Genomic DNA, 26260 nt, shown 5'->3' with positions numbered 1-26260 from the left:
ATTAAGAAGGCTAGGACAGGGGGCGCTTATCGCAAATGCTCCGTCTAGCAGTAACCAAAAAAAAAATGTTCAAATGTGTGTGAAATATTATGGGACTTAACTGCTAAGGTCATCAGTCCCTAAGCTTACACACTACTTAACCTAAATTATCCTAAGGACGAACACACACACCCATGCCCGAAGGAGGATTCGAACCTCCGCCGGGACCAGCTGCACAGTCCATAACCGTATTTTACATATTTCCTTTTCCGTCTCCTTTTTCAGTTTCTTATAAAATGATGAAATGCACATGCGGTAAAAAGCATTACAAATACATATTTCAAATAATTTTCGTTATCCACCTCCCCTCTCCGCGCCACTCTACCACGTTTCCTACATTTCGGTATCGGGTAAGATTAGCGTAGCACTTTACAGGACTAACTTTCAAACACGTTCCTTGATGAAATACGTATCCATTCTTGTGGCCATGAATTTGATTGATCGGCTTAGCTTATCTGTGTACACTCACATGAAACTTCATTAGAGTGATGTATTTTGGCTATATGCACAATATTCTGTGAGAACCTAGTATCTGTTTTATAACCGTGAAGACATTTTACGTGGAGCACTGTTTTAAATTTCTGTGAGAAATATGCGGTAACTTTAATATCCTAATCATTTGTTACTGATATATGCACTACACTCACTTTTTGAAAGATAAAACAATAGATTTCCGCCATTTGATAAAAACCGTACGTGGTTTTACGATAATTTACGAAGTGTATGAATATATGACTCTTTGTTGAGTAGTGCAGGACTTTGTTGCTAGTAGTTCTAACGCAGAGACATCTCTAACAATGATTCTTTACCTCTAACATGTACGATTCTACGTAGGCCTAATGATTTTATATCTGATTGTGTGGTTTTACCACAACTTTGTCTGATTTTTATGGATCTGTTTTACGCCTTCCTGTGTAATTTTATTTACGAAGAAGTCTCATACCTTGCCGTGGTATACGCAGTTATCTTTTAATTCCGACTTTACGTAATGACTTATACTTGAGTACGTGGTAAACCACTGCTCGATATCTAACTTCATGTGATCGCTGTACACCTGTATGAATGGTTTTAATAATGTTGGAGTTTCCTATCTTATCGTATCTTACTACGGTTTGAGACTAAGGCACGCGCGAGGGAATGTGGACAGTAATTTTTCCCCGCTGTAAATGGGAATGGATTAAATATGAAAATCACAAAAAAAATGTAGTGTCACTAGGGTAGTGTGACGTCGAGTAGACCGTTCGCCGGGTGCAATTCTTTCGATTTAATGCCACTTCGGCAACATGCGCGTCGATGGGGAAGAAATGATGATGATTAGGACAACACAACACCCAGTTCCTGAGTGAAGAAAATCTCCGACCCAGCCGGGAATCGAACTCGGGCCCTTAGGATTGCCTTTCTGTCACGCTGACCACTTTTTCCTATATCTCATTTTGTTCGTATTTTTTTCAGTTCGTTGCATATCCTCGGGGCGGACCTCGCAAGACACCCGTTTCAGTTCGTCGTTGATCCATTAACCCAGTTTTTTTATTACAGAGGGCAGCTAACCCTCTGACCGAACACGCTGAGCTATCGTGCCGGCGTCAATCAGCTAGAGCGGGCGGCCTGAAAGTCACTGACATCGGTACAGACATCAATCTCCGCAGACAGCTGTGCAATGCCACGAGGAGTAAAAAGCATGTCTCTCCTAAGAATCGCCAGGCTTATCTTCTCTGTAATTTTGGCAGGTATCTGCAGTTTCGTTTTTTGCGGCGGGTAGCTGGAATCAGCCGAAACAAATACTACTCATCACGTCCTTCATACGACGTCCATTGTCGACGAAAAGCGTTTGCTTCCCGTGAGAAACAAATTATCTTTAAAGCACAATTTTACGAGCCCATTCGACAGAGCGGTCCCAAATTGGACTAGCGCAATATTTTTATCGATTTGTATTAAAAGAAAAAATAGAACACGTAGCCCTGTACTCCAGCAGGACGGCACTGCCCTGGTCCGCACTGACTGCTGTCGCCATACGGCAGCGCTACGAAGTCGCTGATGGAGGACCGGTCATTCTTCGTGTTTCACTGTTCGAGTTAATTTATATCGCTAAAACGAATATCGCAACAGAATAATCTGAGACCACTCTATCGAGTTCGCACGCTAAACTCTGCTTTAAAAATCATTCTATTTGTAGAGGAAAATAAACGGATGCTTTCCGTTGACATTCGGCGTTGCATGAAAGCTGTGATGAGCACCATTAGTCTGGGTTGAGTACAGCTGTACATTACAAAAACGAACGTGCAAATTTGTTTCGAAATCTTAGAAAAATTTCGCACAATAACTATTAGGAGGGACATGGTATATATGTACACTACTGGCCATTAAAACTGCTACACCATGAAGATGAAGTGCTACGGACGCGAAATGTAACCGAGAGGAAGAAGACGCTGTGATATGCAAATGATTAGCTATTCAGAGCATTCACACAAGGTTGGGCCGGTGGTGACATCTACAACGTGCTGACATGCGGAAAGTTTCCAACCGACTTCCCATACACAAACACCAGTTAAATGGAAATGTCGTGTGGCTAAGGCCTCCCGTCGGGTAGACCGTTCGCCTGGTGCAGGTCTTTCGATTTGACGCCACTTCGGCGACCTGCGCGTCGATGGGGATGAAATGATGATGATTAGGACAACACAACACCCAGTCCCTGAGCGGAGAAAATCTCCGACCCAGCCGGGAATCGAACCCGGGCCCTTGGGATTGACAGTCTGTCACGCTGACCACTCAGCTACCGGGGCGGACAAACACCAGTTGACGGGCGTTGTCTGGTGAAACGTTGTTGTGATGCCTCGTGTAAGGAGGAGAAATGCGTACCATCACGTTTCCGACTTTGATAAAGGTCGGATTGTCTCTGCCTCGTGATGACTGGATGTTGTGTGATGTCCTTAGGTTAGTTAGGTTTAAGTAGTTCTAAGTTCCAGGGGACTGATGACCATAGATGTTAAGTCCCATAGTGCTCAGAGCCAGCTGAACCAGTTGAAAGGTCGGATTGTACCCTATCACGATTGCGGTTTATCGTATCGCGACACTGCTGCTCGCGTTGGTCGAGATCCAATGACTCTTACCAGAATATGGAATCGGTGGGTTCAGGAGGGTAATACGGAACGCCGTGCTGGATCCCAACGGCCTCGTATCACTAGCAGTCGAGGTGACAGGCATCTTATCCGCATGACTAACGGATCGTGCAGCCACGTCTCGATCCCTGAGTCAACAGATGGGGACGTTTGCAAGACGATAACCATCTGCACGAACAGTTCGACGACGTTTGCAGCAGCACGGACTATCAGTTCGGAGACCATGGCTGCGGCTACCCTTGACGCTGCATCACAGACAGGAGCACCTGCGATGGTGTACTCAACGACGAACCTGGGTGCACGAACGGCAAAACGTCATTTTTTCGGATGTACCCAGGTTCTGTTTACAGCATCATGATGGTCACATCCGTGTTTGGCGGCATCGCGGTGAACGCACATTGGAAGAGTGTATTCGTCATCGCCATACTGGCGTATCACCCGGCGTGATAGTATGGGGTGCCATTGGTTACACGTCTCGGTCGCCTCTTGTTCGCATTGACGGCACTTTGAACAGTGGACGTTACATTTCAGATGTGTTACGTCCCTTGGCTCTACCCTTTATTTGATCCAGGTGAAACCCTACATTTCAGCAGGATAATGCACGATCGCATGTTGCTGGTCCTATACGGGCCTTTCTGGATAGGGAAAGTGATGGACTGCTGCCCTGGCCAGCGCATTCGCCAGATCTCTCACCAATTGAAAACGTCTGGTCAATGGTGGCCGAGCAACTGGCTTGTCACAATACGCCAGTCACTACTCTTGATGAACTGTGGTGTCGTGTTGAAGCTACATGGGCAGCTATACCTGTACACACCATCCAAGCTCTGTTTGACGCAATGCCCAGGAGTATCAAGGCCGTTATTACGGCCAGAGGTGGTTGTTCTGGGTACTGATTTCTCAGGATCTACGCAAGCAAATTGCTTGAAAATGTAATCACATGCCAGCTCTAGAATAATATATTTGTCCAATGAATACCCGTTTATCATCTGCATTTCTTCTTGGTGTATCAATTTTAATGGCCAGTAGTGTAGATGTAGACATGCAGTACGTGACTACAAAAGGAGAAGCGCGATGTAAGCATGTCTCAGAAACTAAACAGGATTTCTGGAGTTGAATCCGAAGATATAGCGTCGTGAAGTCGTTTTGAAGGGGAGCTAGGGAAGCACTAGTAAAATGTGAAATAATATGTGTGCAAGTAGAGCGTATATCAACTTTTGGAAAGTTCCTCCGTGTACTTAAACGAGCATAATGGTCTCCGCTCTTCCGCTCGCAGTTAATATCTACTTCCTCCACGCTACTCACCGCGTTAGCAACGCGTTAACGAACTGACCAACCACAAGTTGATCAGCTGCACTTCCAACAGCACAGTTACTTGTCTGATGACTTTGCTTCGACACTCTAACAAGATTGTGGACTGTATGCGACAGTGTTACACCGAAACACTTATTTTTTCTTTGGCATTTTTCTTCCATCATGGTGTGTTTAGTGCAACAGCGTTTCTTGTAACTTGTGGTAGCGCTGCTGCGTGAATGCGTGGGACATTTTGTCACGAAGCTCTACCAGTAGCTAATGTGGAAATAACATCGTTTAGCAATAACATGTACGTGCCTAGCATTTGTATGTCAGTCCTTGTGTTAAAATTAAAAATTTTTAAGCTATAAATTACCTGTCATATTCACTGAGAGGGCCGAAATATATTTCTATGGTGGGAGGTACACAGAGCCGCTCACCTCCGGCGGGTGCTGAGCCGCAGCTGCACGCATCTGCCTCGCTGCCACGTGAGCGCCGGGCAGGTCGTCGTAGCCCATGGTCCCTGGATCGATGCCCTGCGCCGATGGCTTGCACGGCATCAGAACAGGCGGTTTCCGCTTGTACCTGCGTTCGAATAAATATGGTCCAATAACATTATGAGCGAAGCACAAAGAAACAATTCACTAACATACTTCTGTCTGATAAGCAGACAGTCGGACAAACAATAAAAATGTGTCACAGCTGAACAGAGTACTAATGTCTGTAGCCATAAAGGTAGGCAGTGACGCACGGCTAATTGCACGTGTCCTCGAATCTGAGTATCATTATTGGCAAACTGACGACCCACAGCAAAAATGTTGTGATATAGTGAGAAGTGGTACCCAGCTCGTCCGGATTTGATGTACCAATTTCATTTTCAGGTGCTACTGTACAAAAATACACACAAATAAAATTTGCATAAAACACGTTAAAATACCATCTATATTCATGATCAGTACATTAATAAAGCTTAACCCACCGCATGTTAATCATTGCCAAGAGAGTACCTCAAGCATTCTTCCAAAAATCAGATTCAGGAACTCTTGTGGCAAATCTAGAATCCAAGGTGCTAGAATCTAGGTGCTTTAATTTCACGTTACCGTGGCGCAATACATCTCTTCTACAGCGTCACATCGATGTAGTGTCAATCCATATTTTTTTACTTACTGACAGTACAGTGATGAGATCCTCGTACACGTTGTGGCCCTAAAAAAATCTGTCGCAGCCTTGGGCCAAGATTCTTTCAATGTACGATTGAAAATGACAGTTAAGTTGAGATTCATAAATATTTTACCATTGTTAAAAAAGAATATATTCTGTCTCTACACTTAACAAAGTCAGTAATCGTAAAACCTTTGACTATGTTGAGTACAGTAAGAGAGAATGTTAATGGAACTGATGAGAAGACCATATTTCTCGTTATAATTACAGTGCTGCAGGTTGATGAGTAATGGGTCCGCAGCTTTCATGTAAAATTTTAAAATGATTATGTCTGCTTACCGGTGTGACGCAATCTTGCTGGCATTAATCGTAATGAAAAATACAAGGAACGACATCTAGATGTAATGTTATTTTCTACACCTTCACGTAATGGCGACTTCTTTCTGTTTTCTAGTTCTTGTATTGTTTGTAAGCGTTTGGTATTAGGAATTACAGCTGTATTTATGCTTACACTTGTACTATTATTCATGCTGCGTTGATTAGACCTGGTATACGTAGTACAGTTATGACATTATTAGTGTGTGCTATAGAAGTCATTATGTGCAAATACTACATAGCTTATATTTTGATACCTGTAGGACCTTACAATGCTTCCTCCTTGGGTCCTGCATCGTCTACTGTATAGTTTATTTTCAAATACTTAACAATGACTTACCAATACATGAATAAAATTTGTAAACAACAGTTAATAGAAATGAAGATGTTCAATAGTTTTATGCTAGAAACGGTACAGAAAAGAATTGGAGCTGTCAGAACTCCTGTTTAACTTGTATTGTTTGACGTAGTTGAATCCAGAGACAATCATTTTTGCAAAATCATGGTTTCTCAATATTGTTGTTGTTGTAGTCTTCAGTCCAGAGACTGGTTTGATGCAACTCTCCATGCTCAATAATATCTTCTAATTGATAGGAATAAGTACTAGACAGAGTGTAAAAGTGGCTTAGTTAGTGCAGAACTCTGGACACGGGGAAACACTGAGTTATAATGGGAGAGAGAGTGAAACACTTTGTTACCTGCGTAGTAACATCGCACAAGTTGGTAAAAGCAAGGACGACGCAAAGAACACATTCGCATGCGGAAAGAAAAAAAATTCGTTGTCAAACACCGTTTAGATATGAAGAAAAAATTTCTGAAGCTATGCATTGCACATATGACGACCATAGGTGCTGCGAAACACACAGAAGAATAAACCGACAGCGTTTTAGCCGAAGTAAAAAAAAAAAAAAAAAAAAAAAAAATGGTTCAAATGGCTCTGAGCACTATGCGACTTAACTTCTGAGGTCATCAGTCGCCTAGAACTTAGAACTAATTAAACCTAACTAACCGAAGGACATCACACACATCCATGCCCGAGGCAGGATTCGAATCTGCGACCGTAGCGGTCGCTCGGATCCAGACTGTAGCGCCTAGAACCGCACGGCCACTCCGGAAAAGCAAAAAATTAGGGGCTTGAAGGAATGATAGACAAAATAAGTAGGGAATTTGTCTGGTATGGGCGTTTGACTGTAGAAGAAAGTGTGTTTTAGAATTTAGCGTCAAACAGTAGCTAATTTCACCACGTACGTATAAAAGCCATTTTATAGCTGGAGGGTAGAGATAAGTAGAGTTACAAGAAGAAATAAAGACATGTCTTATCAGACGAGGACGTGTAGTCCAATGTAAAATTAAATTGTGATATCAATGTTATGAGAAAACCTGATCATACTTTTTATTTATCATGCATAGACCACTTTTTATTTAGCTTGTATACGTATATTTTGCATGCTGACACCACCTTAGCATCATATTCTTAATGTTGAAATTTTAAGCTGTTGTACGAAATTCCTTTTTTCAGTTCTTGGGAAAAGTGTTCAGTAGCAAAGATCTCATAAATTATTACTTATTGCAGACAGCTGGTTTCGACACTTTTAGCTGCCATCTTCTCGTCTTCAAAAAAATTTAGTCATAAAACGTGTTCCATTGTGAGTTAGTACCTCATGCAATGTTGTCTTGATAGTGGATACAATATAGCACATTGTAGACAGTTTTGTCAAAAAGAAACCTTTTAAAGTTAAGCACATTGGCATATTCGCATACTTGAGTTGTAAGAATTAACAAGCCTTTGTGAGGGCTAGGTATGCGAACTATAAATAGTTTTATTTTCCACAGACCAATGTGTTCGCATGACGGCAACGTGGCATGAGGTATTGACTCACAATGGAACACGTCTTATAACAATTTTTTTTTGAAGACAAGAAGATTAAAATTAAAACTCTCGAAACCTGCTGGCAACAATAAATACTAATTTATGCGATCTTGGCTGTTGAAAATTTTTCTTAAGTAAAACATAGAACACAGCTTCTAAGTTCTCAATACGAGAAGATTCAGCTGGTCTATTATAGTTTTTCTACAGCAAAAGCTCATTTTTGTCAGTGAGTACAGGGCGACCCAAAAGTCCGTTAATATTTTGCCGCAGTGGATACGCCGGTTCCCGTGAGATCAACGAAGTTAAGTGCTGTCGAGCGTGGTCGGCACTTGGAAGGGTGACCATCCAGGCCGCCATGCGCTGTTGCCATTTTTCGGGGTGCACTCAGCCTCGTGATGCCAATTGAGGGGCTACTCGACCGAACAGCAGCGGCTTCGGTGAAGAAAACCATCATAACGACAGGGAGAGCGGTGTGCTGACCCCACGCCTCTCCTATCCGCATCCTCCTTCATGATGACACGGCGGTCGGATAGTACCGGTAGGCCACTCGCGGCCTGAAGACGGAATTGTTCACGGAATAATGTAGGTAGAGACGTAGAAATTGGCCTTAATGCTTGAAAAGACATGGAGATTTATTGACAAAGAAAGTGCACACCATGAGCAACAGATGGCGATTTATATGATACTAAACCAGCAATTAGCATAAAAATTGATTTTTAGCAACGACGAGTTACTTCGTAACACATGCTCACCTAGGCAGCTATTATTTCCACCGATACCTGTAGTGAAGTGACAATGTTGTGAACTTATCAGTAGGTATGGTAAGATATTGCCATTGGATGTTGTCTTTTCGCACCCCTAATGCGGGCGGACGATCGTGGTAGACCACCAATAACCACACAGATTCCGGTCTGTGGTCCTGCAAGGCCAAGCTTGACGAAAGTGGCGGCTGAGCACGCGATCCACGCCAAACGATGTGCGAAAGAGCTCTTTCGCAGGAGTAGCGTTATGGGGTGAAGCCCCATCCTGCATAAAAGTCGTACTTGATATGCGATCTGAAGTTTTCCCGGCGTATTTCCAACTTGAACAGTTCTCGGGTATCCGACCGGTTAGCGTCGTAATTTCTCCACAGTATTTCGGCAGACGTACACACTGCCATCTTCAGGTGGATCCTGACGAATGCTGTGCTGTTCCTCTCGGCGCCCTTTATACACTAGCCGTTACCCCCTCCACCACTCCTCTCCTGGTGTCTTCGGTGCGGCCGGTGCGGCGGCTACTGGAGGTTGTGGGGGAAACGGCGCCTGGGTCTGAACTGGGGTATGCAGTCTTCCTGCTGCCGCCGTCGGGGGCGGTTCTCGGTCTCTGGGACCGCATCTTTCCCTCCAGGCTGAGTGCGGAGTTGTAAGCCAGACTAAGTTGAAGGCCGCTGTGTTTATTAACTAAATCGATTATTAGATTATTTATTAGATCGATCTAATTAATAAAGACAGTGGCCTTCAATTTAGTCATGCTTGGAACCCTGCACTCAGCCTGGAGAGAAAGATGCGGTCCCAGAGATCGAGAACCGCCCCCGACGGCGGCAGCAAGGAGACTGCAGACCCCAGTTCAGACCCAGGCGCCGCTTCCCCTACCATCTCCACTAGCCGCCGCGCCGGCCGCACCGAAGACACCAGGAGAGGAACGGTGGAGGGGGTAACGCCTAGTGTATATAGGGCGCCGAGAGGAACAGCACAGCATTCGTCAGGACCCACCTGAAGATTGCAGCGTGTGCGTCTGCTGCAATATTGTGGGGAAATAACGATGCTATCCGGTCGGATACCCGAGAACTGTTCAAAAAGTCGTACTTAATAACAGGTGTTTAACAGCCAGGCAAGTGACTTCCTATCTCACTGCAGCTCGTTTCATACGCGATTGTCTGGCGACGTCACCGACGTGTTCCTGTCCAGCGCCATCTGCTATTCGGTTTTTCACTCTGTTCCGATTTCAATATAACCCCCTGTCATTTCAGGTATGTGTGTCAAGTTTTTCCTACCACTTAAATTATTCCACGAATAAATGCATTTTCAAATGTTAACGGACTTCAGGGACGCCCTGTATACATTCTGACTGTAGCAGCGATATTCTTGTCCGTCAAAACTTAGTCAGAGCAAGCGTTCCACACAGCAGCGCAGGCTGCTATTGCCATTGCTACAGTGCTGACGGCCCACAGCTCGCGCCTTGTTTTGCCCACTCTGCAGCCGCAGCCGCGTACTCACTTCCAGACGAGCACGCCGGCGATGAGGACGACGGCGGCCAGGATGGCGGAGCTGACCGCTATCACAGCCAGGGACGGCAGCGCGGGGCCGCTGTGCAGCTCCGCGTCTATCACCTGCCGGCACACAACAACAATAACAGCGCTCAGCTGGCGGTGGCAGTCCTCACTCCTTACATTTATTTATTTTAATTAATTAATTAATTTATTTATTTATTTATTTAACCTGGCAAGATTAGGGCCTTCAGGCTCTCTTACACCTAACCAGGCATGCTCGGATTGAACTAATTTCAGTTTGTACAGAACATTATGGACATACCACGTGTTATGTTAAAAAAAAATAGAGATTATAACAGTAGTACAAGGATAATTATTACAAAAATATAATTAAAACAATCAAGAATAATAATGAAACTTCCTGGCAGATTACAACTGTGTGCCCGACCGAGACTCGATCTCAGGACCTTTGCCTTTCGCGGGCAAGTGCTCTACTAACTGAGCTACCGAAGCACGACTCACGCCCGTTCCCCACAGCCCTACTTCTGCCAGTATCTCGTCTCCTACCTTCCAAACTTTACAGAAGCTCTCCTGCGAAAATTGCGGAACTAGCACTCCTGAAAGAAAGGATACTGCGGAGACATGCCTTAGCCACAGCCTGGGTGATGTTTCCAGAATGAGATTTTCACTCTGCAGCGGAGTGTGCGCTGATATGAAACTTGCTGGCAGATTAAAACTGTAGAGATCTTGCCCGCGAAAGGCAAAAGTCCCGAGTTCGAGTCTCGGTCGGGCACACAGTTTATATCTGCCAGGAAGTTTCATATCAGCGCACACTCCGCTGCAGAGTGAAAATCTCATTCAAGAATAATAATAATAATAATAATAATAATAATAATGACTATGTATATGAAAGTAAACATATTTTTCTTTTATGAATGTCAGTCCTATTGCTAGTTGGGAATTTTCTCGTTATCTTCTTGCAGCTTGTAAGTTATTCACATCGAGCAGAGACATAAGACGATAGAAGGGGTGAAAAAGATATTGAAGAGGTAGCTAGGCCAAAAAATTGCTCTGAGCACTATGGGACTTAACTTCTGAGGTCATCAGTCCCCTAGAACTTAGAACTAATTAAACCTAACTAACCTAAGGACATCACACACATCCATGTCCGAGGCAGGATTCGAACCTGCGACCGTAGCGGTCGCGCGGTTCCAGACTGTAGCGCCTAGAACCGCTCGTCCACCATGACGGGCGGTAGCTAGGTTACAGGAAGAGAAATAGAAAGGTAAAATTCGAAGCTATGATGGAGACGCGAAAGAAAGAGATGAGAGGGGCACAACAATGGTGGCTATACCGTCCCTAATATGTAAGTTTTGAGTTGACTCTTGAATGTTGAGTGGTTCTGGATAAGATGCAGATCACAGCGGAGCGCGTTCCACAGTCGTATGGCTGAGATGGAGACTGACACGGAGAAAGATTTTGTGTTATGTAAAGGCACAGCCAATATGCTAGACCTATCCGATCTGGTATTGCAGTTGTGGAATGATGATAGGTGTTTAATGTGAAAAGATAAGTATTGGGGGCACCAGTGGCTAAGAAATCGATGAAGTAAGCACATCGTGTGGAGATCGCGTACCTTATGTGGACGTATCCAACCTAGTTCGGAGTATGAAGGACTGATATGATCATACAACCGTATATTGCACACGTATCTAACGCAAGCATTCATCACTAGCTCGAGGCATCTGGAATTTTCACTATTTGTGCCGTGTTGAACTACATCACAGTAGTAAAGACTAGGCAAGACTAGTGTTTGGACTAACTCTTGTTTAACATGGGTTGGAAATATTTTTCTAAATTTTTGGATCGCTTATACATACAGTCAGTGTAATCAACGATTCAGCTGTCCCATATTTCAGGGTGTGTGTATTCGAATGTCCTCATTTTTGTCCTACGACGGTGATTCAGGGATCTGTGCAGGTCAGCGTCTATGGCCAGTAACACAGCACAACAAAAGCACTCTGCTTGACAAAATGTTTTTAGAAACATCGTTCGTGGAAATAACAGTGGCCGGAGGGACCTACTAATTTTTAAAAAAATTAAAAAGCAGTATTAACCGCATAAAATAATTTATTTTTATTTTCAAACGAAGCCGATTTCCACCTATGTGAGATCATTTTCAGACCAGTTACTCTCGGAAGGGTATAACATTACATTTTAGAGGAGAAGTAAAAATATACACAGTAATAAAATACACTGTAACACAAAAAATTTAAGAAAAACATTGCCCCGTGAAGGGGATTATCAGTGGGACCGAAATCGGCAGATGCAATGTACATATACAGGCAAATAAATGATTACTGTTTTAGAAACATTTGATGATTTATTCAAGAGAAAGAGCTCCACAGACTGAACAATCAGTAACGCTTTGGTCCACCTCTTGCCCCTACGCAAGCAATTATTCGACTTGGCACTGATAAAGTTATATACTAAGATGGTATCTGTTCTTTCGGACATGTCCGAAACAACAGATACCATCTTCATATATATAGTTAAGGCTCACCAGCCATTTGACCTTCTTCTTCTGTGCGGATGCACAAACAGTGCCCGAACTCTTACGGGACTCGGCAACGCGCCGCGAGTAATGAGTATAATGGGCGGAGGCACTACGAATGTAGTGCGGGACAATACGTTGGGAATGTGAGTCTCGCAGGAGGCGTGCCAGAGATAAATCCCTGCAGTCGCACTGTCCTCTGTGTCCTCAGTGACTCAGATGGATAGAGCGTCTGCCATGTAAGCAGGAGATCCCGGGTTCGAATTCTGGTCGGAGCACACATTTTCATCTGTCCCCGTTGACATATGTCAAAGCCAGCAAGCAGTTAAGGGTCGCTATTTCATAGTAAGTTCATTGATAAAGTTGTCGGATGTCCTCCTGATGAATGTCGTGCCAAATTCTGTCTAATTGGGACGTTAGGTAGTCAACATTCCGAGCTGGCTGGAGGGCGCTGTCCGTAATTCTCCAAACGTTCTTAGGTGGGGAAGAGACCCGGCGACCTTCATGGCCAAAGTATGGTTTGGCACACAGGAAGGCAAGCAGTAGAAACTCGTCCGTGTGCGGGGCGGGCTTTATCTAACAGAAATGTGAGCCCGGGATGTACTGCCATGAATGGCTACAAAACGGTGAGTACATTATCGCCGACGTTCCGCTGTGCTATATGGGTAACGTGGATAGCAACCGAAGAGGTCCTGTTATAAAAGGAAATGGCACCCGAAACCATCACTACTGATTATCGGATCACGTGGCGTGCGACATTGAGGTTGGTATCCCACCGCTGCAGGTGGCGTCTCCAGGCAAGTCTCTGCTGGTCATCGGAGCTCAGTTCGAAGCGGGACTCATCAATGAAGACCTGCTGCAGTCGTGAGAGTCCAGACCGAAGAACTTTCGCTGTGTAGCAGAGTGTACATCCTAACAGATAGAGAGTGTGTGCAGGACTTAGTCTCTAACCCGGATGTTACCCGCCGCGCACAGTGGTCTTATCCATGCATTACCTACCACAAGCGCTCACTGCTTGGACACTGCCAGTACTTCTCTCGTACCGAGGAGTAAATTATTTTGAAATAGCCTAGTGCTAGTCTATCAAAGAACACAAGAGAGCATCTCTGGAGTTCAGGAAGGAAGTGCAGACGAAATTGAAGCTGTGTGGTCTGGGTAGTTCAAATGGCTCTAAGCACTATAGGACTTAACATCTGAGGTCATCATTCCCCTAGACGTAGAACTACTTAAACCTAACTAACCTAAGGACATGACACACATCCATGTCCGAGGCAAGATTCCACCCTGCGACCATACCAGCTGCGCACGCCGGACTGAAGCGCCTGGGTAGATCAGTCGGTAAGAGCATTACACGCAAAAGGTATGGTTCTTGGTTTGAATCTCGGTCCATAACATAGTTTCAATGTAACAGGAAGATTCTCAAACGCGCTGACTCCACTGAAGGGAGACTCATTCTGATGATTTCCATTGGTAAAAGTTTGCAGTCGAGTGTGGACTATCTTTAGCTACAGTCAAAAGCAGCATCGGCGTTCTTCTACAAATTGCTTTCCAGGTGATCAGAAGGCGTTCTGGAACCGAGACCGAAACAGCTTATCATTAAAAAATTTTGTGGTACTGCACGTGAATGCCTTAGAAATGATGAAACTTCTTTTCCCCAGCAGAACTGTAACAGGATACCTCCAGGCCGAGATACTTCAGACTTGCAGTGGGGGTGCGTACATTTTTATAGCAATGGTCTTCTTTAGTTCTGTACATACTCCGTCACGGCAGTACGGCAGCTACACTTCCATGAAGGACAGCTGAAAGTTTGTTTCCTCTATGGACCGACGGGCTGAGAGACACTGGAAGCTTACTCCAGGCAGCGAGGTGGACGTTCCAGTGTCTCCTACTCGAAGCTTCCAAACATTTACATGTGCAGTTAATGTGACGACTCGCGATTAGCATATCTCCACACGACTAAATCCACATACACGCACAGCGCTGCTTAGGTAGTAGGAAGAACACTCCCTTCCACAGCAATTAAATCAGGTTTTGTTACAGTGTGTTAATGCGTGTTACATCCACTTTCGACAGCTCGCCAAAAGAAAACCGAGATTTGTATTTCCTATAAGACATGCAGAAACAAAATTACATATTAAAATTACTACTATAAAGCAGCACAAATTTGTTTAATTTTGGATATAAAACAATAAAAAATACAAATTTTCTTTATAACAGGACGCCTTCAGAAAACGTCTCAGGTGGTACCTACATATATTGCTCTAAGAACATATGCTGACCCAGCCTTGCGTGGCTCATGTGCCCGCCATCATGTATTTTACACCCTATTTTTAACGTACTTCCACCTCACTACGTTAATTTAAATTACTACTGTCACTGCTTTGCTTGATCGTGAACGGCGCTAGCAGTGTGTATCGATATATTCCCTCTCGTAGTATCTTTGCTCAACTGCTATTACTTCCCGGTCGTTGTCTGTCGTAAACGAGTTCGGGTCTCGAGTTCGAGCTGCAGTCAATTAGAATGCGTCTGGACCGCAGTCCAGACCTGCCAGTCGGGGAGTTGCAATGCGGCATTAGTACAGTGGGGTTGAAGTAGCAGTGAGGTGTGCGTCGACATGGCTCGCCCGACCATTGCCGCCACGGTCTTGGTGGATCGTCGGTCGGTCGTCGTGCCGGACGACACGTTTTGGCTCGCTAGTCGTTCGTGAGTCGGCTGTGTGTGTGTGTGTGTGTGTGTGTGTGTGTGTGTGTGTGTGTGCGCGCGCGCGCGCGCGCACGCGCGTTCGCATCGACTCTCCATTTGTCCTCATGCGTGCTTAGTTAATGTTGCGTATCGTTCAGGTCTTCGTGCAAGTGTTTGTCAGGTTGTGTGTGTAGTTGGCGTGATTTCCTTTGACAAGTTATTTTAAGTGTTGTCCACATACCGGCTCTGAGAGGTCGGTCGTCTCATCGGCGACGTGTAACTGATCCTCTGAGCGCTTCTGTGGCCCTTCAATTACCATCTTGTGCAACTTGGGTCGGTCCTTTCCTGGTGCAGGGATGTCGATTAGCCAGTGGGCGTGTTTCTTCTGCATGGTTGGGTCCTACCCAGTATTTCCGCCGTCGTGTGTCTGGAAGTGAGTGGGGGACGCACCAGCAGTGCAATCGCGACGGAGCAGCAGTCGCGCACGGACCAGCAGGCGGTCGGTCGGTTGCTGGGGACCAGGGAAGATATCTCCTCGCGGTGCAGCCGCTGCGTCCGCTAACGGTCCCGGCGCGGTGTCGGAGCGTGTTTGGAGCTCTCCGATCGCTACGAGCTTCGCGGTTCGCCTATCCAGGACGTCAAAGTTGAGTGTGGTTTTAAGCACCCAAGCCTCGTCCATTCACGTTGTGGTTCGTTTCGGTCGTTCGCTGTTATGGAGGTTTTCTTGTGACCAACACCGAGTGTTTGTACATAACTAATTGCGAATAATTACGTTCGTAACATTTTCTGTTTGAGTTATCATGTACTGATTGATGGGAAGCAAGTCGTTGTGTCGGTCGGTCCGTGGTTATACCCTGGTTGGGTTCCGATGGATCAAGTATAGCTGGGTTCACCACCTGTCTAGCCTAAGTGAAAGAGTACAGACCGACCTCCCTGGCGGCTTCTGAGTGTTTTAGTTGCTTAAAATTTAAGGCTTATGGTTTTTTTCTTAAAAATTTTGCAAAATTAGTTCATAAATTTGTCTTTCAGCTTGAACATTGCGGCCTTCTACCTTTAAAAGATTATAGTAATATATTTTAAACTTTTGGAACTTAACTGTGGCCTTCAGCCATTGGTATTGCACCTTTCATATGTTTGTTCTTTTTCTTAAATTTTTGATTTGCCTCTTTAATTGCATTTTAATCTTGTCGATTTTTTGAAAGATTTCTTGTTTTTAAATATTCTGGCATTTAAAAGTCTGTGGTAATATATTCTAAAATTTTGACATTTAATGATGGCCCTCAGCCATTTGTATTGCACCTTGCATATGTTTGTTCTATCTACTTTGCTGTGATTTACTTAAAAATTATTTTATTGCTATCTTAATTGGATTTTATCTTGTTGATTTGTTAAGATTTCTTGTTTGGAGGCCTTCAGCAGTGAAAGAGTTGCATTCATTAAAGGTCCAGTTATGTGACGCTTTGGTTGTAAAGGTTATTAAATTACAATAACTGACAATTAGAAGGAGAAACTGACCTCAAAAACAAAAACAAAAAAAAAAAGGTTCAAATGGCTCTGAGCACTATGGGACTTAACTGCTGTGGTCATCAGTCCCCTAGAACTGAGAACTACTTAAACATAACTAACATAAGGACATCACACACATCCATGCCCGAGGCAGGATTCGAACCTGCGACCGCAGCTGTCGCGCGGTTCCAGACTAGCGCCTAGAACCGCTCGGCCACTCCGGCCGGCAAACTGACTTCAACCTTTGGACCTTTCCACAATCCTATTAGCTATTCTGCCCAGCGGGTTTAGAGGGCATTTCACTGGCATTTCAGATAGTTCTTTCAATTTCTATTACAAATTTCTTGCGATATGCCTCACGAGTTACACATTTTCAGGATACTCACTTTGTCGTGAACACTATTGCATTCGGGAACTGCTCTCTGTCGCCAAGTGTAAAAAACTTGTAACTGCTTCAACATTTGTCAATAACTCTCTTTCAACAACGATGTTTCCGCATCAGTTCTTCTTCTTATCCGGTGCGATAGCGAAGCCACAAAAAGTAAGAGCAGTCTCAACGTCATATCGAATTCGGTTAGAAGTGTCCTGGCATTTGGTTCCTCTTACTTGGGCAGACCAGTACACCAAGAGCGCCTCATTGTATGTGACAGCCAAACGATGGTTTCACGAACAGCTCTTGGTTCCAAAAGAAGCAATTGTAACACATGAGGCCATTCGCAATCACGTTGGACAAAGCTTCGTTTCGAAAAGGAAACTTTTTCTGGTAAAGATTCGAGTTGAAGAAATTACTCACCCATCTCTCTGTTTCACCTTTAATTTTTCCATTTTATTTTTAATAATACAAGCTATCAGCTTTAAATAGGTTTGTGAACTTGTTTGATACAAATAGATACTACAAAATACATTTTATACAATCCTTTATATAGAACAGCCCTGCCTTGAGACGATTGTTAAGATTTTCCGACTTCCTCTCATTAGGCGTCATTTCGATATTTTCAAATCGTAACACAGAAAGGCGCTTCCTTGATCGATCCAGTATCCATTCGCCTGGCTGGATGTCTCATTCCTTATTAGCGTTTCGCTCTTCCTAATGTGTATGTGCCTCAACAATCTTCCTGTCTACTGCCATTTCTAGTGTCAGTTTAACAGTTTCTGCATCCCATAGCTTATGAACCCTTGTGCAGGTAAACGTTTCTCGTATTTCTCCCTCTCCTATCATTTACAGCAACTCTTCATTGTGTAATGTCCCTGCACGCGTAAATGACTTCCGTTCTCTCGCCGTTTTCATGTAACCAATGACCGTGAAAGAGAAGCAAAATTATACATCATTGTGTCATCACTTCGTAGGTGATCGCGTTGCAGTATTGTCCTGCAAAATGATGGTCACGTCCTGCAGAAAATGTCATCACTTCTGTCTCTAAGCCGATCGTAGGCTGTGTTCCATAAACGAACAGCACAGACACTTTCTGCAGGACTTGACCATCATTTTGCAGAACAATGCTGAAGCACGCACAGTGCAAGCTGTTACTGATTTGTTTAACTGACGGGGCTGCTAAGTCCTACACCACGTACTGCACTCCCTTACTTAAGCCTTCCTGAGTTCAATGCGATTTCTAAACTGAAGAAACACTTCACGACATTCGCTTCACAACTGCTACAGATTCTTCGGCAACAGACCGCGCCATTCGTACAGTCAACGCAATTGGCACTGCTAAGAGTATCCTACGATTCCCACATCGCTGGCAACAGGTTATACACAATGCCGGTGACTACTTTGAGGGTCAGTAAAACTTTGAAACACGTATCTATTTTGTACAAGCTGGAAATAAATAGTAGCCACTATTAAAGTTCCAACCCTCGTATACACCAAGGCCGGCTTTCGCAGTAACATCCGCTAAAGTAAAAGCGCCTTAGGTCCGGAAAAAAAAGTATAGAGTATATCACGAGAAATCCGCTGCAACTGAATCTGAATGATTCATTCGAGACTTTTAACTCAGGCATACAATACCGCAAAAAAAAAAAAAAAAAAAAAAAAAAAAAAAAAAAAAGCAACAGACTCAAAGGTGGGGCCATTTTATTGAAAAGTGGTCATTACTGAGGCACATGTGGGAGGGGGGCTAAGATGTTGTCCGAATTTTCTCGGAAAGTGTTGTCTTTAAATTTCAATAGTAAATCTCTTTCTTATACACAACGCCTCTCTCATAACGTCTGCCAACAGAGTTTGTTGAGAATCTCCGCAGCGATCCCGTAACGAAACGCTCCGCTCATCGTTGGATCTTTTCTATCTCTTCTATCAGTCGTACCTGACGGGAATCTCACTTAGATGAAAAATACTCAAGAATCGGTTGAACAAGTGCCTTACAAGTTCTCCTCCTTCGTGGATGAGCTTCATTTCCTTAAGATTCTTCCTATGAATCTGGGAGTGGCATCTGTTTTACCCACTATTGGTGTTATGTGGTCCACTGCCAGAGCCTGTACCATTCATCAATTCTCTTGAGGTCATTCTGCAGATCGTTACTAACTTCTGAAATTGCTACTTTGTTTCACACAACCGTATCATCTGCGAACAATCTTAAAGAACATCCGACGCTTTCTACTAGATCATTTACATGTGTTGTAAACAGTAACGGTCCATCACACTTCCTTGGGGTACTCCAGAAAATACCTTTTGTCTGTCGATTTTGTTCTGGTAAGAGCGACGTGTTGAGTTCTACCTGCAAGGAAGTCTTGAATCTAGTCGGAAATCTGCTCCGATTCTCAGTAAGCTCGTTTCTTTTCACTAAAGAGCAGTGCGGGACGGTGTCAGATGCTTTCCTTAAGTCAAGGAACACGGCGTCAACCTGAGCGCCGTTGTCTACGGCGTTGTGGATCTCATGGAGGAACAGAGGGAGCTGAGGTTCGCACGCCCCCCCCCCCCCCCCCAGCACTAACACAGACCATGAAACCTGCAGTAGGACCTCACCAGATCTACGCTGTGCGCGTGTACAGCCATGGATCGCTTACAGACAGGACCTAATATCATCATTCAACTCTCCAGTTGACTCTTTCACGACGCCAGAGTAACTGCGCTTGGTTTGGCGGTGTAGTGGTGTCAGTGGTAGCCTGGCCGGAACACACTTCATCTTAATCCTGCTGTAAGCAGACGGTTCCGAATGATCCCTGCTGACAGAGCAGGTGCAACACGTGCTACCGCTGCTTGCACAGTCTATCGATCCTGATGTGCGTCTGAAGTAAGCGGACGCACAGAAGGTGGTCTACAGGTATGAGGGAATGTTTGACAGACCACTGTTGAACGCAGCAACACGCCGCCGATAAATTGTAACCAATACGTGCAACAATTTGTTGATATCTGTATCCAGATTCCCGCCGGCTTGCAATTCGATCCCATTAAAATACCTAAGTCATTCAACAGGAGTACGTTCTCGACAGTGGGGCATGTTTGTACTACAGAATGAATGTTTCAAACGCTGTTCAGTGCTAAACTCAGCGCCGCTACTGCCTGCAGAGTGAAAACGGAGGGTGCATAGGCAGGACTGCTGAGCACCGACTGATCATAGATGACCGTGACAAATAAATCATTAACATTGCAGTATTTCCTTATGCACACAATGCCACTGGAAAGAGTCCTTGAGGATGACGCACTTTTTTCCCGGTAGTGTATATTCGTAAGTTAAAAAAATCTTCGAGTTTCAAGAGAGATCTTGATGTTACAAATGTTTGTAATGGAGAATACTCGAACTTGGTTTCTGTATTGATTGCAAAAGAGCGCTGGCAGATTCTACTTGTCCTGAAACAACTTTGAAGGTCTGCAATTGTTCACTGGCAATATCTGTTCCACCTGCTGAGTAGCAAACAACTCCCACTGTTGTCGGAATTGACATAGCAGATAACGGAAGTTACGAAGTGCACTCGACAGTAAATGAATAGGACGTTATTCAGTTTTAAATGTTGACACAGATACTTATTGTTACTAGGCACCAAGTTTTTCAGTTTAATCGAGATGAGAACGATTGAATTCCTCGAAATAAAAATTATGCCTTTGCACATGTTTTGTCTCTGGTGTCTGGATTCAGTCTGCAGGATTTCTATTTGGGTTGGTGACTGCGTTATGCTGTAAAACGGGCTCCATTTTAATATCCACTCCATGTGACCGAAGCGATGATTCTTATGATGCAACAACACTGGAAAAAATTATACTTACACTAATGTACTCGTTTAGTTTTTAAGATTTCACATGTTCTAAGCGTATTTTGTGTTCTTTTCTTCAGTTCCTTTAGTTTACAAGTTCCTCACTGTAAGTTCCATATATCCGACTTTTTCCCGTCCAATTGTACTTTCAGTTCAAGTAGCTACAAGAGTTTGATAGATTAATCAGCATTTCAGTATCGATCGAGTGCCTTTTCCTCGGGAAGCAGTGTTGGTTTGAATGCGTCACAGTATTTCTAGACGTCTTACCAGTTGCCTTGTTTCGATCTTAGAACCAGCTCATCGATGAAATTTCACTGTAGGGCTACTTACTTTTGTCACGCGCACTGAGCATCCCCATAGGTGAAAGTCACATTGTGAGATTACGAAATGGGCCTTGACATCTTACCTACCATTGTGCAAGTGTTTTAAGGGGGACAACAACCTCTTTTCTTCTATGGGTGAGAGGCGAAATTTCATCAGAGTTCTGGCTGGGTTGCAGTCCGTCACGATATCGTCTCCTGCAAAAATTTCATCCTAGAGTAGTCCTCAAACCAATGGGGGCGAAGATGTATTTGTGCACTAGAGCATCTGCTGCTACAGTACTGGATACTGGTCCGACATAGTATCTAATGCTGTTATCCCAAACAACCGAGTCGGTGATTAAAAGTCTCGCTTGATCAGTACGTCACCCTTGTCAAACTTTGTTCTAACTTCTTCAGTCCCGAGCTATTATGTGCGGCACCTCCAAATTTTCTTCTGTTCTTTATTTATTCTAGGGGCTCGCACGCAACTAAACCTTTCCTGGCCTGTGGTATCACTTACAACATACATCGCCCTTGCCACAGCTCACTTGTTCGTCCTAGCACCGTGTACCACTGTCTGCATAGCATGTCTCGACGAAATAAAGCTAAAGACTTATCTTTCCCCAATTACAAGTGTTTTACATGCTTTTATAGCTTACTAAAGCTGCACAGTCATTCCTCAGTTAACAGCTAACAATAAATTAATATTACAACTGACTCAAGGCCGACTTTGTTTTAATTCTGAAGCATGACTGCTACGTTCAGAAGAACAATTCAAACCGCCGGGCACAAGGTCTGACCATTGCGTGGTGTGAACGGTGTCAAGTGTTCCTTTGCTTCGCCACTGACAGGAATGTTTTAACGCAGACCACAACATAATAAAATGAAATTAGGAAAAGTGATATTAACTTAATACTGTACCTAGTGATAAAAATGCTTCAAAAAATTTTTCTGTATTAATTTTGTTTAAATATATTGACTTGTTTAATTGATACTAACACGTACGTGTGTTTCGACCTATTTTGAAATCTACAACAAATACGAAGAATGTGTGTAATCATACACGACAGTTTTCTTTAATAAAGCAACATGAAACTGCGAAGCTGTGTGTACAATGGTGATGAAGCGTCGTATATGATTACATCTAAAAAAGTTCACTATGGTTTCAAAAAAATTTTGAGGATCATTCATTATTAACTAGCATTAACGCAAAGCAGTTAACACAACAGTGGCTCACTTGCACTTTTAATTAATGCTCGGGAATGAAAATGCTAGTTGGCGAGTAGCGTGCAGATGGTGTACTCACAGGTAGGGCATCACAGACGTCGGAGGGCAGTTGGTCCTCCTGGAGGCAGTGCTCGTCGTCCGGCAGGAAGGGCGGCCGCGGCGGTGGCGGCACCAGGAACTGCGGGGGCGGAGGGCCGGGACCCGCCCCCGCGCACACCTCGCACTCATCTCCCATGCCGCGCTGCGGCGACACCTGCAAGCAGGCAGACTGCGCTGAGCGCCGTGCTCACTCACTGCGTCGCAGGCTGGTCAAGTTCGTTTACATAACGAGCTCACAGTTACACCTGTACTTCTGTCACAGCCTCTTACGTAATAGAGGCTGAAGTGATTAGATTCCGAGATCTGGAAACAAGTCCGCGCAGAATATGTATGTACTGAACTTCCTGGTAGATTAAAACTGTGTGCCGGACAGGAAGAAAAATCTGGAACGTTTGACTATCGCAGGCAATACTGTTGTGGACTGAGCTATCCATGCATTATTCTCTAGTTCCCTTAGCAACTTTACCTCCGCGAGTACAATTCATCCACAACAGAAGAACACATACTATTAAGGGGATGAAAAGAGAGACTGCATTCCTCAATATTTCTCCACATTTATGAAATGTCTTGGAGTCTCACGTCGATCCGAGCTCTCAAAATACGTACTCTCAGTCCTGCCAAAGACAACCTTCCATGCACTACGCCCTTCTTCGTCGCATCATCAAACTCCTAATTCCTTTTGATTCTAACAAAAATGTCTCCGTGAAGTACGAAATTTGTACGAGGGCGTGCTGCAAAGTATGCATCCGAGTTTTTATGTTCAAACTCTTAACACTTTTTAAATAAAACTAACTTTGTTAACATTTTGCGTTTTTATTCTTCATGTCTACATATCTCAACTTAGTAACCAGGGTAGCTAATACATTTTTCTCAACGGGTGGCCAATCTGTTGATAACATCATTCTGGAATGCTTGACTTTGTTGATGGAGCCACAAACTCACCTCTGCTTGCACTGCACTATTAAAGTGAAGTCCTTTAAAGTGTTCTTTAAGTTTTGGAATCAGATGAAAATCACATAGTGCCAAGTCGGGACTGTATGGAGAATGATCGATGACAGTGAAATCAAGGTATCGGATAGTTGCAGATGTCGCGGAGCTCCTGTGTGATCTCACATTGTCATGCTCGCGGAGAGGGTGCGCCACGTGTGGAAGAACTAGTTGAATTCGTGCCTTTAGTTATCTGATGGTCTCGCATCACCTTGCAGAGTTTGTAGTGGTACCTTTAGGTTCAAAAATGGTTCAAATGGCTCTGAGCACTATGGGACTTAACATCTGTGGTCATCAGTCCCCTAGAACTTAGAACTACTTAAACCTAACTAACCTAAGGACATCACACACATCCATGCCCGAGGCAGGATTCGAAGCTGCGACCGTAGCGGTCACGCGGTTCCAGACTAAAGCGCCTAGAACCGAACGGCCACATCGGCCAGCTACCTTTAGGCATGAATGCCAAATGCACAACTGTCTGAACATCCCAGAACACTGTAAGCCTTTGCCTCCTGATTGCGTGGTCTCGAACGTTTTTGGGATCTGTGATCCTTTGCGGCAGAACTACTGTGATGCACTCTGCTTGCTGGTTCTCCATCGCACAACATCCCAAATGACCTCACGTCAGACTACATTCTAAAGTTCTGCTTTTCGCAAGTAATAGTCTACACTAGGAATTCATTAATGCAAAAAAAGGAGGGAGAGGGAGAGAGGTTTGTTGCTAATGGACTGATGGGGGAATTTATTCTGCAACAATAATGCAAAGGAAATTCTGTTTGGGTTGACCTTTCCAAAATGTCCTTTTCCAGAATGGAACTGTGATCGAAATAAAGAATATGATTGACAAGTGACTGTCTGAATAAAAGGAGAAGAGCGGTACATGTGAAACAAAGTGTTGCAGGTAACACCTATATGTCTGTGAGAGAAGCATATTGTGATAAAGTTATCAAAGTTGTATGGAACTGGCTGAGGTTGGAGACTGTACTCTACTAGTAATCTTTGACTTTTTAAATACTATTTGGACAGAGAAGGAGGAATAATGAAACAAATTTTAAAACAATAATCCAGGTCCTGACTACGCACAATATTTCATCAACATGCATAAAGATATTCCTCCACGAAAATGTGGGCTAAATTTAACTCACAGGATATTGTTTGTATTTTGAAGAACTGAAAATAGCTGTCGATGGTGTTTCCCCAGGGCAAATATTAAATTATGATGAGGCGAACCTTGCGAATGATCCTGGAAGTAGCAAAATTCTGTACAAAAGAGGCTGCAAATACCCTGACAGGGTTATGAATCAAACAAAATCCAGTGTAAGTGTGATGTTTGCTGCTACTGGCGATGGCTCATAATTGTCAACTTACTTAATATACAGATCTGAATACCTATACGATCTATGGAGTGAAGGTAGTCCTGATGGGAAAAGGTTTAACAGACGTAATAAATAAGGTTCGGTTGATGGCAGCTGTTTCGTAGTTGGTCTAAGTTTATAGCGGTACTTCATTTTCGTTGCCTTGAGGGAAGAAAAGTCAATATTCGCTACATCTGTCTAGAGCTGTCTCTGATCTGCGTGAAAAAAAAAAAACAAAAAACAAAAAACAAAAAAAAGGCACTGAGTTAGTTTTCATACCAGCGAACTCAACACATGTTACACAATCTCTTTATGTCGCACTGTTTCGGCCACTGAAACAGGCTTGGCGAAAGGTTCTGGAGAACTGGAAGAGCAGAACTAACAACAAATGTTCAGGAATCGGTAAGAAATACTTTCCTCGGCTTCTGAAAGCCCTTTACAGTCTATTGATAGGGCGTTACACGTTGGGTAATGGGTGAAAGTGATATTTGAGAGCGTTAAGGGATATATGAAATATTTTATTGGTTGAATTACCGAAGTTGTGGAAGAAGGAAAAACATCGTTTATGAGACAAATTTCCACAGATGAAAGTGCAAATGAAAAAAAAAAAATCTGAATTTAATTTCGTTCTGGTAATTCAAGTGATGAAAGAACTGTTAGTAAGACGAGGCAGACATACGTTTAAATGACGTTTTTATTTCCTAAGAGTAATTCGTATTTTTAAAAAAAAGCATTGTTGTGTCTCTATTCACCCAATGCCTGTTGCAAAAGGGTTCTCCGTACAACGTATGGTAAGAAATACCAAATATACTTGGTTTCAAGGATGAGTAGTAATACCATCTTCCACCTGAATGATTGAAAAATCTGTAGCAGTCTGTATTTCTGGATTTGTCATTTAACACCATAAAATGTGTCCCCACTGACCTCTTTTTACAGAACTGATGTATAAGTATGGTACAGAACCTCAAAATATCCTTTAGCCCAATGTTAGCAACACCGACCCATTTTCCGTAACGTTTAAATGGATTGGAAGTGTGCTTTATTACCACCATAAAAAATTTAACCAGTAGACATTTCGTTAATTGTCGTTGATTTTCATTCATAACACACTTTTTAAATTTATATAAATATGTAAGGAGGGCTCTGAACCTTAAATATGATTGAGAAATGTTTTGCAAAATGTCTCATTCACTAGTAACAAATAAGACAAATTTTTGGATTAAGTTTTACTGAAAAAATTAAAACAATTACAGAATCTGCT

General features: G+C 43.6%; 1 protein-coding gene across 1 annotated transcript in view; it reads right to left on the bottom strand.

Annotated features, from left to right (window-relative positions):
* Nucleotides 1-26260, bottom strand: part of LOC124794907 (uncharacterized protein C6orf132 homolog) — a 287965-nt gene that overhangs the window by 41741 nt on the left and 219964 nt on the right. The window contains exons 3-5 of the mRNA XM_047258609.1: nt 22638-22811; nt 10107-10219; nt 4886-5030 (exon numbers count right to left, since the gene is read on the bottom strand). Of these exons, the coding sequence (XP_047114565.1) occupies nt 4886-5030; nt 10107-10219; nt 22638-22793 (414 nt within the window). The 5' untranslated portion in view covers nt 22794-22811. The remainder of the gene's footprint in view (nt 1-4885; nt 5031-10106; nt 10220-22637; nt 22812-26260) is intronic.

This window comes from Schistocerca piceifrons, chromosome 4, assembly GCF_021461385.2.
Source record: "Schistocerca piceifrons isolate TAMUIC-IGC-003096 chromosome 4, iqSchPice1.1, whole genome shotgun sequence".
In the NCBI taxonomy this organism is placed as follows: Eukaryota; Metazoa; Arthropoda; class Insecta; order Orthoptera; family Acrididae; genus Schistocerca; species Schistocerca piceifrons.
The sequence above is the reverse complement of the archived record's forward strand: the minus strand, read 5'-3'. Positions and strand labels throughout refer to the sequence as shown.